This window comes from Diachasma alloeum, unplaced genomic scaffold (genome assembly GCF_001412515.2).
Source record: "Diachasma alloeum isolate Michigan unplaced genomic scaffold, Dall2.0 Dall_scaffold_00214, whole genome shotgun sequence".
In the NCBI taxonomy this organism is placed as follows: Eukaryota; Metazoa; Arthropoda; class Insecta; order Hymenoptera; family Braconidae; genus Diachasma; species Diachasma alloeum.
The window spans coordinates 1,805,149-1,825,548 of NW_021680379.1; the positions used below are offsets into that span (position 1 = coordinate 1,805,149).

General features: G+C 37.5%; 1 protein-coding gene across 1 annotated transcript in view; it reads left to right on the plus strand.

The window, feature by feature from the left end:
* Nucleotides 1-20,400, plus strand: part of LOC107037235 (transcription factor Sox-2) — a 167,604-nt gene that overhangs the window by 58,755 nt on the left and 88,449 nt on the right. Inside the window, exon 2 of the mRNA XM_029126044.1 lies at nt 19,276-19,341. Within this exon, the coding sequence (XP_028981877.1) occupies nt 19,276-19,341 (66 nt within the window). The remainder of the gene's footprint in view (nt 1-19,275; nt 19,342-20,400) is intronic.

Below are 20,400 nucleotides of genomic sequence, written 5' to 3' on the forward strand. Positions count from 1 at the left end.
ATATTCAATTTTAATTGACTCAAATGTTATAATTCCCTCGCTCCTCCAGTTTTCCTTCCCCATTTCCCCCAGTGCATCCCGCCGCTCCCATTTTCTCGATCCGACAATCAGAAGCTACAGGTTTCACTCATGTTTTTAAACCGTTTTTTCTCCTTTTATAATACGCAACAAAGCCCAGTGGCACGCGTTTGACATCAATTGAATAACTCTGGGCTGCAGTTGAGCCCCGCCAGCTCGAACCACAGCCAGTACACCCTCTAGGACAAGGGAGTGTCCTAGGTCCCATTGCGTTTTGTACCAACGATCAAATAGAGTTCTAACACGCACATCTCACACCCATACAATCACGACGAGTTTTTTTTTCCCTCACAGTTGAATAACACCAGTCTTCTGTCTATAAACAAATCGGACAATCGTCAATCATCGTCGACCTTGAAGGGCCGTACGCATCTCATTCACAGAAATTCACACTCTCTCGTCTTCTTATTGTCAACGATGCGCAACGAAAAGGGGGATAGGGGAAACAATGAGAAGACAAGGAAAGACAGAGGGATATTGAGGAAAGAAAAGAGTTTTGTGCTGAGTTTATCGTCATTTGAATATATTCACCTGTTGGGTGGTGGGTTCCACCTTATCCGAAGGTATGAAAAGATTCAAGAGGGGCCAAAGTATCAATGTGTCGACTATTCAAAGGGTGAATCAGATATTTTCATTGATTCCGCTGACAAAAGACGGAATTTAATTGATTCGTCACCTCCTGACCTCACAAATGATTTTAAATGATTTTAAAACTTTTTTCGCGCGTTTGACTTGGGTAATTTCATGCTATCAATATTATATCAAGATCCAAATGCCCTCGAAAGCATTCCGCCATTCACCCTAACCAAATTCTTCTCCTTCTTTTTTTATTTCTGGTACGAGTAGTCTAGCCGGTAGCACGAGAGGTACGTCATAGCCTCGATGTTGAAGCACCCTTCAAGTGGCAGTATAGACCCCGAATGATTTTTCACTGTGCACTCGTCACACCCCACCCCAAACCCTCCTCATCACCTCTTTTATCGTTCGAGAAGTGTTGGAAAAAAAATTGAGGTAAAAAATTGTGAGGAAGAATTCGATTGGGCGCAAATCGTACTTCAGGGGAGAGGTTCTCAATCATTTTTACAATGAAAAATTGAAGACCAAATTTGAGAAAGAACAACTGAGACAATCCACGAAATACAAGATTCTTTTTACCTTTTTGTTTGTTAATGTGGGATAAATTGAAAAAGAGAATAGTTGATTTCTGCAGTGAAGTGGTAAAACGAGGTAAGTGAATTTTGCTTAGGATGCGTTATCTGTGAATATCTTGTAAAGGAAGGGAGATAGCGAAATTTTTATAAAAATCTTTTTTGTAGCTCCCATTTTGCTCTACAAAAAAGATATCGATGAAAATTTCCCTACCTCTTGTCATTTATGATTTATTAATCGATAACTGACACTAGGCAAAATGCATTTACCTCGTTCTACCACTTCACTACAGATTTCATCTAGAAGAAAAATGGAATGAAAAAAATTGATGCAATAATAATTTTTCTCATTTTCTCGCATAAAAAAAACAAATGGTTTTAAAAAATTTTGTTTTTTTTTCAATGTGAAGAACATTAATTAATTAATTGCTTAAAAATGAGGGATAGAAGATCATCAATCCTTTTTACAATGAAAAATTGACGACGAAATTTGAGAAAGAACAACAACGGGGACAATAGTAGAAATACAAGATTCCTTCTGTCTTTTTGTTTCTGAATGGAAACATTGTATTCGTCAAATCTGAAATTTCCATTTTTTTCTATGACGATGACTAATTTTGGTCTGAGGAGTTCGAATATGTTTTTTTTAGATCATGTCCATGTTCAAATTTAGTCCTTAAGTCCAGTTTAAGGAAAACTATTCAGGAGAAAAATAAAATCTAAATAATTTACTTACGACCGAGGAGACATCAACATTAATGTATCAGGAGCATGAGCTCTTGTGATATCAAATTTTACATTCATTTTGTTTTCACTCAATGTGTCTAATTTAAAATAAATTCAGTTCACTAAAAAATTCATCTCAAATTGTCTTTAAAAAAAAGTATTGAATTTTTCTGCGGTTAAACTTCAGGAAGGATCGCTACTAATCTGAAATTAATGACAGAACACCGGATATGCAATTCTTCGTTCAATTGAAGAAAAAAAAATACACTTGATTTAGACCTGTGCAATGCAACACTAGTTATTTGTTAATATAGAACAAAATGAAAAAAAGAATATTTGATTTCATCGAAAAGAACAGTGGAATGAAAAAAATTGACGCAATAATAATTTTTCTCATTCTCTCACAAAAAAAAAAACAATTCGTTTTTAAAAGTTTTTTCTTTCTTTAACATGAAGAAAATTATTTAATTAATTGCCTAAAAATGAGGGACAAAAGGTGTTTTTTTTTTCAAAAATAACATAATTGATAAATCAAAACAATTTTGTTCTATTCCCTTTAGTTGATCCAGTTTATTATTTCTTTTACGATAATATTTGCTCCGGTTCTCGCTTCTGCATTCGTTAAAGTCGTCAGGATCTCCCGTGTAAAAGAGAGAGAGAGAGCGAGCGGGGCGGGGGGGAGGGGGGAGGGTAAAACCGTAGCGTAACTGAAATCTCAGCATCCATCCACCCCCTTTGTGTATCCCCGAAACAGCAGCAGCAGCAGCCTCGGCACCCCTTCTCTACCTCTCCTCCTTTTCATCCCCTGGCGCAGTCGGGGGGCTGAAGACTGCAGCTGCGTTGCCCCTCGGCCAGGTGTGCCGTTTTTCGTCCTCACCGGCATTGTCCTGTCGTCCCCTCTCCGTCAGTCTTCCTGCGATTGTCGTTTCATCTCCCTCCTAACCTTTTTCACAGTTTCTCTCCTCTCATTGCCAACGGACTGAGCCAATCGCGACTACTCTGGGGTCCACAGGGATGGGCACCAGTACATGCACACGAGGAATTCGGAGCGGACCCCCTCAAATTCCCGCAGTGAAACGATTTTTTTCGGGAACAATGCAAGTTGCTAGACACTTATTTGATTTTTATAATAATTTAAATTTCTTTTGCGGTTTTTGGCCCAATTTTGACATTTTTCGCAATTTTCTAGTACGACTGTTGGGAATTTATGTGAAAAATGTCTCTTTGTTATTATTTTTCGGGAACAATGCAAGTTGCTAGACACCTATTTGTTTTTTATTAAAAAATTTTAATTTTTTTGCGGTTTTTGGTGAAATTTTGACATCTGTAATTTTCAATTACGATTGTTGGAAATTTACATTAAAAAATGTCTTTTTGTTGTTATTTTTTCGGGAACAATGCAAGTTGCTAGACACCTATCTGATGTTTATAATAATTCTTTAATCTTTTCAATTATGATTGTTGGAAATTTACATTGAAAAATGGCTCTTTGTTGTTATTTTTTCGGGAACAATGTGTTGCTGAACACTTCTTTTTTCTCAATGATAATTGAACCGTGTAAATTATTTCCTTCTCTTGAACTTCTCCCACGCTGTTAAAAATTTTTGTCTGAATTTTCTGTGCCAAATTCCGAAAGTTTTTACCGTGTTCAAGTTTCATTGAAATTTCAGGAAATCTTGTCATTGAAAAATCAAATATTCCATTGATTTTCTGTTAAAATAAGCTTGAAATCAATAAAATACTTGATTTATCAATTCAATTATTCTGTGAAAATTCAGAAAAATCAGGAAAATTTAGGGAAAAATTGAAAATTCATATCAATTTGTTCCTGAATATTCATGTTCCACTGAAGACTCATGAATTTACGTGAATTCTACTTAAACTTTCATACGATTTACCTTCATAAGATAATATCTTCTACGAAATTTCAAAAAATTTCAACAGTTCCAAATTTCTAACAATGCAGGCATTACGCTCATCCCAGCGGTATAAATGAGTTTGATATAAAAAAAAAAATCATAGCCAAGATAATTCTTTCTGTGCCGACGGTTCGGACTCACCAGTGATGTTAAGGACACAAAAAAATTTTAGAACAAGTGGGAAATTGCTCTTGTATGGCATATATTATAGTTATTTTTGCTGATAAATCAGCAATATGCGCCCGAATAGTTATTTTGCACATCATTTCCTTCCATCATGTATAATTTATAGTTGCGCTTCTTTTTGCTACTTCTACTTCTTATCACTTGTGTTGACGTAAATTTTCTGTGATCATGAAAAGTCTAGTCGGCTCTGTCTGTTAGCAATCTGAGGATTGCAGGTCTAAAAAAAATTAATTTCAAATTTCGCATTCTCAGGATCCACTACGCGAAGAAAAAAATATGAGAAACGTTACTATGGAGCACGGGCAAATGGGTTCAATGAGACAGGCCCGGGAAGATTCAGGCGCCATCACAGGAAATTTTGCTGAAAAATACAGGAGATTTTTCCCTGTAAATCCGAGAAAAATTCTCGTAACTTTTATTTAATTTTTATAAATAAACGGATCGATAAAACTGCGGAATTTTCCACCTATTGGACTTTTTGAAATGTAGACATTTCCATAATTCATTTCCATGGAAATCATGCACTCAATTTTTATGCAAAAATTACGCATAATTTCTGCATAAAAATTGAGTGTATGAAAGAGGAATCAATAGGTCAAACTGGACGCTGGACTTTTCTTTGAAATGTCAATGAGTAATTGAATTATTAGTGAAATTAGATAATTGTTTCCCCGTGAGAAGAACGATTTTTCCCTTTTGTGATGAATCTAAACTGCGCTCAATTGATAATTTTGCTTTTAATTTATGAACATTAAAGAAAAGTCAGAAGTGGCCATTTTGCCCTTCCATATCTCTACACATGCACTTTTCGATTTTTTTTTATTATAAAATCTAAATAAGTGTCTCGCAACGTATTGTTTCCGAAAAATAACATAAAGAGACATTATTTAATCTAAATTCGCTAAAAACATTTTAAAAAATGTGCTTCTCAACAGAAACACCTTTTTTTAAAGCGTTTTTATCGCTTCCAAGAACTAACATTTTGTGTGCGAATGAAAAGCTTAATGATGTACATTTCGACACAAAAATAGTCCCCATTTGACGTTTATTTATTTGATGAAATAATCGCCGCAAACATGTGGAACTGTGACAGTTCAGACGAATGGAGGTTACAACGTCGTCCCAGCTGGTCTTTGTGTACACTTTATTCCCAATGCTGGAACGAAAGTAGCGCCGCGTAGTGGCTCAACTGCGAAATGTAGGGAGGTGTGACGTCATTATCTAGTCCCTGCGAGAATTTTTGACACGTTTGATTAAATAAACGAAATGTTGAAATTGTTGTATTTTTTAGCTATCAAACTTTTCAAACGTAAGCACTGGATTTCAATAATTTCTCCGTAAAAATTTAATTTATGAAAGAGGGGGTGAGTAGCACCAAATGAATACTTTCGATGAATTACTTTTTTGAAATCCTAGTGATTTATTGAAATTAGGTAATTATTTTCCAACGGAAAGAAAAATTATGCCCTTTTCTGATGACTCTAAATTGATAGTTTTGTTTCGAAATTGTGAGCATTAAAAAAAATTTAAAGTGTCCATTTTCCCTTCTTTTATCCTTATTATCCTGGTTCAACATCAATTTTTTTATTTGTACAACGCGTTTTTATTATTTTTGCTTTCGAATGGAAGTTTTGTAATTATTCAAATTTAAGTTTTGGATTTTTTGTATTATATGTAGGTATTTCTGAGCCCTATCAATCGCCATTGATTAAATTTTAATTCATCGATTAGTTTTTTTGATTTTCGAATTTTATCGAAAATCGATTGTCCCACAATAACTCGAAAAAAATTTTCTGCATTGATTGAATTATGGTTTAAAAAATTTGTTTGGATGTCCCCTTGACCGAGTTCGAAGATGAAGGCCATAGCAATAATCGTTCGTTTGATCGATTTGAAAATTTGAAAAAATTTGGTATTTTTTGAAAATCAGAATTCCGGTGATATCTTTGAATATCCTGCTTCAAATAAATTCAACATAGCTTAAAATGTTTGTTTTAATGCCGTTAAATCGAAGTTAAAAGGTGATTACGATAGCTATATTGGTTGATTTGATTTTTATGATTGTTGAAAATTTCTAATTTATCATGAATTTCCCTGTGACCAAAGTGTTAAAGTGTCCATTTTACCCCACCCTCCCCTATATATTTCAACATAAAATAGTTCCCATTTGACATTTGTTTATTTGATGAAATAATCGCCTCTAAAATATGGAACTTCCAGACCGTTCGGACGAATGGAGGTTACTGCGCGGTACCACCTTGTCTTTGTGTACACGGGGAGTAACTGTGTAGCAGTTGCAGGGTATTGGTGTCCACGTGCCTGTACACAAAGAGTCTCCGAGTATTTAGTAGGGACAATAACTTACCCAAAACCTTGTCATTGTACTTTCACCAATATGTGGGATGTAAACAATTCTCAAACCCAGGCTGTTTGATTGTCAATTAATTATCTCAAAATCCCGTGAAATTACATGATTCATCATAAACAGATGCTGTGATGGTTTAAAGGTTGAATGAATTTGAATTCAAGATATTTAATCGGCCGATATATTGATTTTCTGTATTATTCCTGGGCTATTATTCGGTCGACCTTGGTTTGAGTCCGTGTGCCACCGAATTTTTTAATTTGTGCATTGATTGTTATTTAACGATATTCAAGAACGTTCGCTTTTTTTGTGCAGTGAAATGCCTTTCAGCTTTTATCATCTAATATTGGAGCTTTCATTTGAGTCCCATTTGACCCCAAGTTTCCGGACATTTTGTAATGAATTAATTTTTTAAACTTTGCAGATCTGAACTTGAATCTCGATATTGAACCGGTAGCACGGAGAAATTATTCAACTATACAGTATTATTATTTAATTAGGGGACGTTCTAGGTGAATTCATCCCGGACTACTCATCCCAAAGCAAATCAATCCCACGACAATTTCATCACGAACATCAAATTCCAATGGAATTTTGTACGGTCACAACAATAATTCAGGGAAAGAAAAATATTAACTTTATTTACACAGAAAAAGGCACTAAACACAACATCAAAATCAATCAGATACTTCACGATATCCGTCTCAACTAATATTCGCCAGAAAGGCCACAAGTAATAGACCACAGCATCAGTTTACAAAATCAGTACAAAACTTGAAAATTAATCCGATAAGTCACGCGCTTCAGCCAAGCGTATTCTTTATCCAAACAGTAATAATAAAAAAATGAGATGAAACTGCCGTGGGATGAATTTGTTTTGGGATGAATTGTCATGGGATGAATTATTCTGGGATGAATTAACCAAATACCATTAGGGGAGGGTAGGGTAAAGCGGACCACTGACAGAAAATGGATAATTTTTGTTTTTGCTTCCAAATGGAACCAAAAACAAAAATTCAAGGTCTCTTGTGGTTTGAGGTGATTGGCGAATCTGATCAAATTGCGGTTCGATGACACTTCTTGCCTATAAAACCCCTGTGACGGTTACGATTCAGGAAACTCACTTTTAATTCAACACATTCAGTGATCCTGATTTGAAGGAAAGAAAAAAAAACAAAAATTACCAATTTTCTGTCAGTGGTCCGTTTTGCCCTCCCGGTCCGTTTTTTCCTACCCTCCCCTACTATTCATCGAGTTGTTGAAGTTCACCAACTAGAGGAGCTGGTGCATGTGCCGCCCACCTAAGGGAAATGAGTCTTTTTTACAGCCTCGCACTCTACAAGGAGTCATAAACGACTACAATGGGTTCTTCGAGGTGTTTACTCGAAGATGTGAAGAGGACAGATTTTTTATTAACATTAAACATATTCACAAACGCGGAGGCTGATAAAATAGCCAATAATAACTAATGAAGATATTTTTCTGCTCTCGAAAAGGTCTCAATAGATGTGGAAATGTATAACGAACATATATTTCGCTCTCCATTCAATTATGGACTAACTGGAAATTTGAAAAACCTTAAATTCAGGAGGCGAAATATTTCAAAAATTCAGTAGAAAATGATTTGAATTTTTTTAACGATGTTTTCACAGTAGAAAATTGAAAATTTCTGTTGAAATTACTTGTTGTTATCAAATATTTGCATAATAAAAAAAGGAAAAAAAAAATTCTCAGCCAATCCTGAAAAATACGAATGGACGGCATTATCCACCAAATAAGAGTCATTAATAGTTAACGAATGACATTAGTAATGAAGAAGTCTCATTAATGGCAACTACGACTGCCGGAGACGAACGCTATCCGTATGACCACTACTGTCGCTATTTTCGATGAAATTTCAATTTTTTCCAACCCTGTAACCTATTCTATAATTTTTTTATGATGCAAACTGTTTGAAATTTCGTCCCTATCCAAGAATAACAAATACTCCAGAAATGACGATGTATTCATCAGCGAGCTTCCAATGTTATCAATTCTTATCGCAATTCTGGCTTCATTAAATTCCCATCACTCCTCCCCATCCCCATTACCTCAAATCAACGAAAAATTGGGCATCAATAATTTGCCACACCCCCATACTCATTCGAATGTATTTCAACCTCTCGTTATCACTGAAAAAGAGTAAATAAATATGAAAATAAAATTTCTCCCGGCCGATGGTATTTTCGTTCGCGCGCCACTTGGCATATGCCATGCCGCTTCCGTCGGTCCTTTGTACCCCGGGATTTACAGGCCGGTACGTGTGTCCACCCATTTCAGACCCTGCGGAGAGTTAAGCATCTATGCGTGTATGTATGATGTTATGTACCGGTGCGCCATGGCGACAGAATACCGGGATTGGATGACGAAGCGGGTGAGGGCCTTCGGACGGGCGGCATCAGCGGGAGGGGAAACAGTGTGGAAATTGCGGAAACGAGGAGAGCCAACGATATCTCGATAAGCGGCACACCGAGTGACGTCGTTATTACCTTCCATTTCCACCTCCATGGGCCAACTTCCGTCCGCCGATGATCTGTCTTCCTCTGTGTTCACATCATTTTGTGGTTTTTGACGGGGATATGTCTATGGTTTCGTTTTGGGGGGTCACTCGGCGAAAAACTGCTTATGCAGCTGCGCCATCTATGGGCGATGCTTAACCCTAGTTTGGTCACCATATGAGAACATGTGACATTGGTCACCTCCGCAGGGAATCGCCGCCGTGTTATTTAGGCCCGAGCGTTGCCGAATTCACTCTATACTGCCCGGGCGCGTTATTATGGTATTCACCATAATTTTAATATTTAGTTAGTATGGGATTCATCATAATTTTAATATTGTCTCATATGCCAGGTTCATGTTTGAGCCACACGTTATTAATAATTTTAATCCTTCCATCGGGGCATCCTGGTGAGAAATTAATTTCTGAATATCACTTCTTGTATCATTACGCTTAGGGAAGAAACGTGACCGTGTGAACTTTGATCGAGATGTTGCATGGGTTAGACACTCAGGATATTGAAAAAAAAACACAAGCCATTTACTTTAGACTATGGAGAATCTATCGGCGGCGAGAACAAGTAGAGGACCAGGCCATACAGGCGTGATATCTTCGATTGATTTCCGAATTCCTGTAAAAAAAATTTGACCGCCATTACGAGTCGAGGAACGCGACAACACCGCACAACAGCTGATCGAGGTCGGTAAAGTCGATGACGATAATTCAGTGCTGGAAGCATATGGACACGTATAACACACAAACATTCATCTCACTGTTACAACCCCACTACTAGCCGAACCGTGCGATGTTGCCCGATCAAAATTCGACTGTTACCACCGCAGTCACAAGTCCTCCATTATTTATGAACATTTTCTTTAATTATTGTTTTTGAGACCGGAAAAGTACGCCATAACACTCCTAAATTGATGAGAAAAATAATTTGTAATATGAATGATTTATTTAGTCAATTTTATTTATCTCTTCGACTGGGTTGTCTACTTGATAGGTTACTCATCCTCAACATTATAAAAAATGCGCAAGGGAAAATGAGGTTATGTTTGGTTAAACGCGTACGCCCTGCTTCTTGGTTATCGTCGAAGGTCAAAATACTCTCAAATATAGAAATATGATGTTTCGTATATTTGAGTTATCTCCAATCGCATCAAGTTCTCAAACAATAACAAATTATTCTTGATTTCAGAAATGATATTTGTCATTTGGGCATTGATTTTCCTCATCAGATCTCCGATCACAATCACACCTCAACTCTTCAAGATAAAAAGAGAACCGTAAAACTCTCGAAACAATTTCACCAACTCGAGTAATCAGTGCGAGTCACCGATTCCATAGTCGACGTCCGCGAACGGAGGCTCCGCACCCTTCCGGTTCCGGTGTTCCGGTAGGTTTGACCCCGACGTACGCGGGGGAACCCCCTGGGCTTCCGCTTTTCGGTATATATGGGATATACGCTCAACGATTTACCCTGGTGTGACGATCCTCACGATTTATACTCGATACGCGTCACGGTAGCCCTAGTGTCGTGATTGCCATGTGATTTCTCGCGTCTCTGGGCTCGATTCGAATTTATAATTTCGTTGGAATTCCCACAGTTCCGAGATTTAATCAACGCTAACCAGGAAGAAAAAGGGAACTCATTATCGCTACAGTAACTGTACATTGAGTTTGTAGATTTTTCCGTGATGAAGAGGATGATTACTATTATTTGATGACATTTTCTTTATGTTTCGTAATATAAAATATCGGTCTTGACGTATTCTACTATTTTATGATAGTAGAAACTATTTCTCTCATTCCAGCAGCGAAACATCTATCATGTTTCTACACGGAGAGAAAAATCTCTCAAAAATACAGTAGCGAAGCGATAAACCGGGTCAAGTCGATTCTGGTTAAAACATAGTTTGCCGGGTCGATTCATTTGTTCGACATCTAGTATTCAAAACCATCTTAAAAATGGTTTGGTAATGATTGGTATAACGATAGAATTTGAATATCACCAAAGGTAGTATGTACTACTTTGATGCGAAACTTATAAGTCGTGGGGTCATGAGTGCACTATTGCTGTGGTCGTTTCTGATTATATCCATCAGTTGTTTAAAAATAAATTTAAATTTCAATGGATATAAAGTATTCCTTCCTCAACTCTGTCGTACTTTCTTACGACTATACAATAACATTAATTTCATATGGATATACCTTCATTTTAAAGAATTCAAATTCTTTTCTGTCAATGAGGTAACCAAGTTCTTAAAGGAACCAATAGTTACTGGTGAAGAATTCAATCCTCACCAACTCTTGGCGTGACCCAGGACTCACGACAAGGACGTAGTTGGTGGAGAGTCCCAAAAAGAAAATATATAATTTTTTGTTATTAATTACGTATATTCAAATTTAATCGATGGCCTGTGGTATTGGTGTACCATTGATTACCAAACGATTTGCAATCGTCCTCTGCTTTCAGAGTTTATTAATGTTTATATGTCCCCGTTAACCAGTCTAAACCTCGATTTTGACAATTGGCCAGTTTTTGACGAATATCTCGGAATCTAAAAGGGATAGAAATTTTTTTGTCACGACCTTTTTTGTAGAGCCGATTGAGGACTATAAAAAAGGTTGTAAGGAAAATTTTTCTATCTCTCTTAGATTCCGAGATATTCATAAAAAACTGACCAAAGGTCAAAATCGACTTAACCCGATTTGCCGCTTCGCTGCTGAATTAGTGTACCTTCTCACCAGCGCATGAGACGTACCGAAGCGGGCACAAAAAATGGAGAATACTCTCTACAAATTGGATTCTGACAATTATAATTCAGACTACCTCTCTCCAAAATTTTATGTAGTGCACCCGACTTTCTTCCGCTCATTAGAAACTAGTTTAAGAAATCGTATTCTTATGGCACTCGAGACGAAAAACTGGTGGGCCTGCTCCAAATTTTAAAGTGCCACTCAGTAAATTTTCATCTGCTCTTCTTTACTAAGTGGTGACCTCTGTGATTTGAAAAATGAATTGGTAGAAACTGTAGAACGTCGATTAGTCAACCTTCCAATTTCACGTATGCACAAGCTCACTTTGTGTTGAGAATCCATCATTTTTCATTGGTTTCATTTTTTCTCTCTTCAATGTGACCGGCGATGGCACACCAACTTCGTTCATGTTCCTCGCATGCACGTGGAATATCGCATGGAGTGCGAAGCTCCTTGTGAAAATTTTAGCGGATTGGCACCCTAATTTTTTATATTCTCTTTTCTTCTTCTCTTTTAACGGAGTAAGGGATAAAATTCCGGAATAATTGAACATTAATTCAATGTTAATTGGATCTAGAAGTCAGGTGATTTGTTTTGAATACCAAAAAATTTATAAACACGAGTAGATTAATTTTGGAAAGGGGAAAATCATCAATTCATGAATGAACATGTTCTTTTGCAAAACTGCATGTTCTTGATTAAAAAATCCACCAAGTCTGAATTCCACAGCTGGGATTGTCTTCAAATAAGAAAAAATATGTCTCAATTAAAAACTGTAAATTTAAAATTACTGAGAGTGTCAACTTTTTACTCTAATTTTAAAGAAAATTTCATAAAATGAATAAAAATGTTTCGCCAAAATCAAAATCAAATCAGTTATTTCAATCTCACTTTCGCTGAACTAAATTCCCTGGAAAAAGTGTTTGTTCAATTAAACTGAGCAATAATTATCCGAAGCTCCAAGGACCCCGTAACGTGCCCACTTCGATATAATGGAGTTAAAAAGAGTCAAGGCGATATCATGGGTGGGCAAGAGTCGACTGAGAAACGTCAAACTTTCATCAAGAGTAATGATATCCCCGGACTTCAATCCCAAGGCATGAATATTTCACACACGTAAAAGCCAATCCAACGGGTCGCCCTTAACACCTGTGAGCCACTTGACTAATGATTGGCGGTTTAAACAAAAATAACCCAAGCAGCAAAATCTCAACCATTTTGTGAGACGGATATACAGCGAGACGAGGATGAGAGAAAATTGCCTCTCTTCGTAACCTACCGCGTTGCCGGTTACCACTACCAAACAAGAGGCCACCATTAAGCCAAATGACTCGAGCGTGAACGACTGCGTGATTAAAAGGACGATTTGTTATACCAAGACTCATACTCGCCACCAATGCTGACGAACAAACACCCACACAGCCACATACGCCAAACATGTTTGGACTTTGATCTTCTCTGGGGAATGAGTTTTATCTTCTCACATGTCTTGTTAATTTTCTTTTTTTATTTATTTATTCTTTCATTTTTCAACGAGCGAGGAGAATTGTTGTTAGTGATGCCACAAGTCAAGACAAGACAAAAATCACAGTTCTCTCGTTTTGTTTCGTAATTTTGAGAGGGTCCTCTTGTTTTGTCTTGGACTCTCTTTTTTGCAGTACTAGCGCCACGGTGTTTATGTCTATTCCTTGTATTTTTTTTCTTCCGAAATTTTCTGCAAAATTAACAATGTGTCTCCATTCATCAACCGTTCAATTTTCATATTTCAATAAGTAATTCGGAAATTCCGGCGCTGACTGGATGGGTATATGCGTAAACCTGATTGAAGTATATTCTTGTTGATTCGAGTATATAATATATACTTGATTCAAACATATTATTCTAAGTATACTAGAGGGCTACGCCCCCAGCTCGCTCTGCTCGCCAACCCTGATATATGACCCCCATGATCCTTATTCTGACCCTTGTCGCCCTTAATCTGACCCTCGTGATCCTCATTTTTACCCTCATTATACCCTTATTTGGACCCTTAATTTTGGGGTCTTAATTTCGAGCACCAAATTTTCATCATCAAAAGTTGATTTGGATTTTTTACAACATAGAGAGATATTAAGACCCTTATTTCGACTCTTGTGACCCTTAGTTTTTGACCCCCATGACCCTGTGTTGGACCTTCAATCTCACCTTTGTGATTCTTAATCTGAGCCTTGTGACCCTCATTAGGTTCCTTAATCTGACCCTCATTACAACCCTCGTGAGCCTTGTTTTAACCCTGATGACCCTTACATTCTGACCCTTAAATTTTGACCCCCATGTCCCTGATTTGGGCCCGTGATCTGACACTTGTGCCCCTTAAGTTCGAAGTCTTAATTTCCAGTACCAAATTTTTATCACCAGAAGTCTATTTGGATTTTCATAATATAGAGAGAAGATATACTTCAATCAATGTATTTTATACTCGAGTGGGGGATGGGTGTTTCAATTCGAGGATGATCAGTTCCTATCAGTCCGGGTTGTACCAAGAGCTCTCAAGTGTAATATAAGGGTCATACACTAAGTATGAGAATATAAGGGTCAAAAAGTGGAGGTTAAAAAATGAGGGTCGGAATATTAGATTCAAAAACTGAATGAGGGTCAGAATGTTAGGGTTAAATGAAGAGGGTCAGAATATTAGGATCAAAAAATTAAGGTCAGACTATAAAAGTAAAAAAAGTGCGTGCCAGGCAATGAGGGTCATATAAGGGCTTGCTACAATCCGACCTGATACAAAACAATCATCTTCGAATTGAAAAACAAATTGCTAATTTGAACAAAGTACTTGGATATCCTTAAGAAGCCTTCTTAACAGCCACTAAATCCTTCCACGTGGAGAAAAATGTTCAGTAAAAATTACGGAACTCACAATTCGCTCACTGATTACGGAATCGACTCAGAAAATTCAAGTGACGATATCGTAATTTTTCACAGGACATTAACGTAAAAATTACGAAACGCTCTGGGAAAATTCCGTGACAGTTTCGTAAAATTTCCTCCAACCACGGATATGGAATTTTCATTGAATATTTTTTTCCGTGCATCAGTATAGAAAGTTCCTAGAGGTCATGAAACATGAAGATACCATGAAATTCTCAGTTTCAATTTTTGGGGCCATTAAAATAACTCGATATAAATCGAGAAGTTGAAAATTTCCCCTCTCATCCCGCCCCATAAATTCGAATGTATGCTAAAATCAACGGTTGTAATTACAATAATTTGCAATGCATGCAATAATTCAAAAAAGAAATATGCATTACAAAATGTTATTACAACGGGGGGATAATGTCCATGGGAATGCTCTAAATTTCACAGGTGATGGTGTATCAAATTATAATTATCGATACATATATTTACCCATGCCCGGTTATGCCATTAACCCATGGGAAATCCGGAGGACATAGCGAGGGGCGGGGAGGCGCTTCGAAAACTGCCACCTGCCGAAAGTCATCCGGATTTCAATGCGACATGTAATACACACGTCCTTAAACACAAATACGCAGAAATATAAATTCTCCCTCTCCCCTCCCCGCGGTGGAATGTCACCGAGAATCGTGTTGTTCCACTGGCGCGTCGAGGTTATGGGAACCCAACGGGAGCCGTACTCCTTGCTAAATACTGTAATTAGTTACGGGCCCGGGGACACGGTACTTGCGTGGTACACAGCCCAAATTACACGTTTAATCGACTTGTGGTGAACTTCTGCATATCGTTTGGATTTTTTTCCCAGTTTTCTGGGGATGGACGTGTGGAAAATGGTCAGCTTCACTTGGCTTTATTGATGATTTCTGAGTGGTTGGAACCTCTAAGATCGAGTGACTCCATGACTACTAAATGCAGTCGATTTCATTCACTTACGTTAGTGATTTCAATGATTTCATTGGATTTATGATTCCAGCGATTGCAAGGATGATTATCAGTGATTTTATGACACGATATGATTTCATCGACTTCATTCAACTGAAATTAATGACGTCTGAATCGTGGAAATGATCGAAATCTTACAGAACTTGGTTAATAATTGAGACCGAAGAACCATTTATCAGAACTGCAATCGATTCTACTCAATTACGTTAGTGATTTCGATGATTTAATTGAATTAACGATTTTAGTAAAGATGATTAGCAGTGATTTTATGCCTCACCATGATTTCATCGACTGGATCCAACTGAAATCAATGACTTCTGCATCATTGAAATCATTGAAACCTCACAGAACTGAAATAGTAATTCAGACGTAAGAATTATTTATCAGAATTGCAATTCATTTTACTCGATTACGTTAGTGATTTCAATGATTTCATTGAATTGATGATTACAGCCATTGTGAACATGAATATCAGTGATTTCATGACTCACCATGATTTCATGGACTTCATCCAACCGAAATCAATGACTTCTGCATCATTGAAATCAGTGGAATGTCACAGAACGTGAATAATAATTGAGACCTAAGAATTATTTATCAGAATTGCAATCGATTTCACTCAAGTGATTTCAATGCTTTCATTGAATTGATGATTTCAGCGATTACGAGGATGAATATCAGTGATTTCATGAGCCACCATGATTTCATCGACTGGATCCAACTGAAATCAATGACTTCTGCATCATTGAAATCATTGAATTTTTACAGAACTTGAATAAAAATTGAAACCTAAGAATTATTTATCAGAACTGCAATCGATTTCACTTAAGTGATTTCAATGATTTCATTGAATTGATGAATTCAGCGATTGCGAGGATGAATATCAGTGATTTCATGACTCACCATGATTTCATCGACTTCATTCAACTGAAATCAATGACTTCTGCATCATTGAAATCAGTGAAATCTCACAGAAGTTGCATAGTAATTGATACCTAAGAATTATTTATCAGAACTATCGATCTTATTGTCACAAAATATTAAAGAACTATTGCAAATTATTACTAATATATTTGATCAATTAATGAGCAATTCTAGAAGGATTTTTTTACTTCTCCCAAAATACTTTGGTGAACTGCCAAGTTTTTCTTGACCTCAAAAATTAGAAATAAACTCCAACTCACTTGACATTTAATAATTTTCTAGCAAGCGTTGAGTAAAAAGGAAATATAAACTACTAAAACCCACGTATAAAGATCTCTACCCCTAACGATTTTGTATCGAGCCTCCATCTGTACCAAAAATATGACAAATTATAGGAAAAAAACGACATGTCCCTATTGATGAGAGTGCCGTTTTTCCACGGTTCGATATAATATTCCGCCAACGTCACTCTAATTTCCGTCCCTCACCCTATTCACCAGATCGGTGGAGGAGGGAGTTGGGTGTCGATTTTGTCGATGAGTAATCGTGTCGAAGGGGCGGGTGAGTGAAGTGAGGAGAAAAAAAAATCATCGAAAATTAGAGTTGGAGTGAAGACGCGCTGGAAGTATAGTAGTCGTGGGAGTGAAGCACGTGGAGACGAAACCAGCATTGAATGAATGGAAAAATATAAAGGAACCTGACGCAACCCCCTCGCTCTGAGGCCATTTATCAACGTGACACGACGATCTGGCGACTCACCTCATTCTCCCCCCCCCTCCCCCTCTCTACCTTTCACAATTGTCACAGTAATCCTGACGAATCTTGTCTATTTTCCATGCTTCTTTCAACCTTCGGATTTTCGCTGACCTTCAATTATTATGTGAGACATGAATGAATATTGTGGAAGCTAATTGATTCGCCGAAATGGGGTGAAAAAATCCACCTGAATATTTTATCATCATTCACAGGAGAAAAATGTCCATGAATCAGGTTGACGAATTTGACTTGGTATATGAGTAGCATAGGATCATGTTGAGAGTCAACATATACAAAAAAATTGTCCTGGATCAAGTCGTAGAATGAGTTTGAACTAAGTTCGACTGAGTCATGATGATCCACGTAATTTATGCTGCTAAGAGTGATGCATCTAGCGCGTTGACTTGATTTAGGCTGCGTCCAACTTGATTCAAAACGATTTTTCGACTTGATCCAAATCAATTTTTCGACTTGATTCAGGCTGATTTTCCGACTTGATTTAAGTTGATTCCTCGACTTCATTCAAGTCAACTTTTCCACTCGATTCAAGTCGATTTGTTGACTTGATTCAAGTCAATTTTTCAACTCGATTCAAGGCGATTGTTGGACTTAATTCATGTCGGTTCTTCAACTCAAGTTAAGTCCAATTTCCCACTTGATTCAATTCGATCTTTCGACTTGATTCAAGACGATTCCTCGACTTGATTTAAGCCAATTTTCCGACTCGATCCAAGACGATTCATTGACTTGACTTTAATCAATTCTTCGAATCAGTTCACTAGGTTGAAAACTTGAATCGAGCCAACGTCGATTTGATTCAATCCGTTCGTTCAGCTTATTTGAGTCTAATAAATGATTTATTTGGAATAAATAATTGTTTTCTCAAATGTGGTAAACATTTTATTTGAAATCAATAAATTGTTTATTTGACATAACCATATCTTTTTTTTAAAATAACATTACAAGTTCCGTCATGTCTAACAACGACATTCTGGAAACAACTGCAAAATTTCAAATAAAAATTTATATTTGATTTAAATAAACTATTTTTTTGGTTGAACAATACCATTCGTAATTTTTATAAATCCCACTATTTATTGGCCTCACCGTGGGCCTTTAATTGATAAACGTTTCACAAGTTCTCAAGCACCTGACACCTTCCCCACAACTAATAAAAACCTCCCCAATCACAGCGTGAAAAAAAAAGTGTCAGCGTGACTCTTGAATACACAAACCTCATGTTTGCGTGTTTTGACAGTAACACGTAGTGGCGTTATCGCTCCCTGATTACGCATCGACATTACAGAGCTGTGGTTTTCGGGCTGTCCGACATTAAGAGTATACGTTAGGTGGGGTAGGAGCCGGCGCGTGAGAACCCCATCTGTCCGTGTGCGAGGGCGGCCCAGGGGTTGAATTGAAATCACTGTCTACTATGGTATTACGTATTCATGTGTATATCACAGTTTGTATATTGGCCATCGCGTGAGGACTCCATGGCCACCCTCACGTGTATAACTAGTACGACCCTTCATTCGGTCACATGACAATGGACTGTGTGGGAATGTCTCTTCAACTGGACATTGTAATCCCCCGGGGGTGAGACACATATGAGAATTGTGATTTTTGGAGTTTCGGAATCAAAGGTTTAACATCTGCTTGTGGTGGCACTTGATTTGCTGGAAAATCAGTATAATTATATTTAGTTCGAGGGAAGATAATTAAAATGATTCATTCCATGGAATTCATTCCGACACAGTCAGAAAAAATTTCACAGAAAAACCTAGCGAATTTGTTGCAAAAATCTATCCGATTTCTTTTCAACTTTCTACTAGTTTTTGGTTGATTCTATTGAAATTTTGTATAGAAAATATTTAATAGAAAAATTCGATAGAATTCTATTTGTTTATATAACCTATTGTTTTCAAGATGAAGTAAATAATTTATAATAAGCTGAAGTGTTTAACATTTTTTCAGGACCGAAAGTGACCGCAAAATGTTGAATCCAGAAACCGGCTGCTACTCCGAATCCGTTCGAGCCTGGTGAGTCACATTTTATTAATTCTCCAACATTTCATACATTCGCGATGAAAAAAAAAATTTTTTTATTTTCTTTCTTTTCCCTAATAAAGTCGTTTGAGGGAGAGAAAATACCGGTTTCGATAAACAACAACTGGGGGTCCCGCGAAGAGTGCACGTATGCACTCGAGAGGGAGAGCATTGCAAACCGAGGCGAGAAAAGAGTGTTAATTCGAGTGGAGTCGCACATACAAAACGAGGAGGCAGAGGGGTACAGTGCCGGGGAGGAGACGCTTAATGCGATTACCACCTTTATCAGATGTCACTTCCACTTCTCGCGTGATGACGCCGGCCTTTCCTCTCACTCCCTCATAGCCATTGCCTCCCTCACGATCTCGTTCGTCATCGCGTGACGTTCTCCGTGGTGAACACGATTTACTTCCGTTTCCCTTTTTTAACTCGACACCCCCTGCCCTCCCACTTATTCTCTTTTTCATGCGGGACTCTATCAGGGAACTCGCCACTCCTGCCACACACCATTACCCACTGTCACTTTGAGACTATTTTTATGCATGCTTTCTTCATCAAGTTGGACGATTTACATCTCATTTGGAGGGTTGAAGTTAATTGATGGTTAATACAGTCCAATTATAGTCATCTTTTCCTGTTTCCAACTTTGGTGATCATTTTTATTCCAGGGGCTGGTCACTCTTCAATAGAGTGACTCAGTGATTTCCAGAATCAGATGATTTCTTTATAATTTCTATTGATTTCCGATGATTTCCTGAAATCTTTAGAAATCACTAGGGGAGGGTGCGCCTGTACCGCCCACCTAAGGGGAAATGCCAGTTTTATATTTTATATTTCAACTTGAATATATAAAACGTATTTGTGTGACTTCTTTAACTATTGACCTCGTTATTCTCGAAGTGTAGACGCCTAATTCTCCTTAGAATCCACAAAATTGATTGAAAATAAAAGAGAGAGCCTATTGAGCGGTACTACCCGCCGTCGGGTAATACCGCTCGGCACGATTCCAATGCCGCTCATAGGGTTCTGCGTGTATCGCTCGCGCCGCAACCT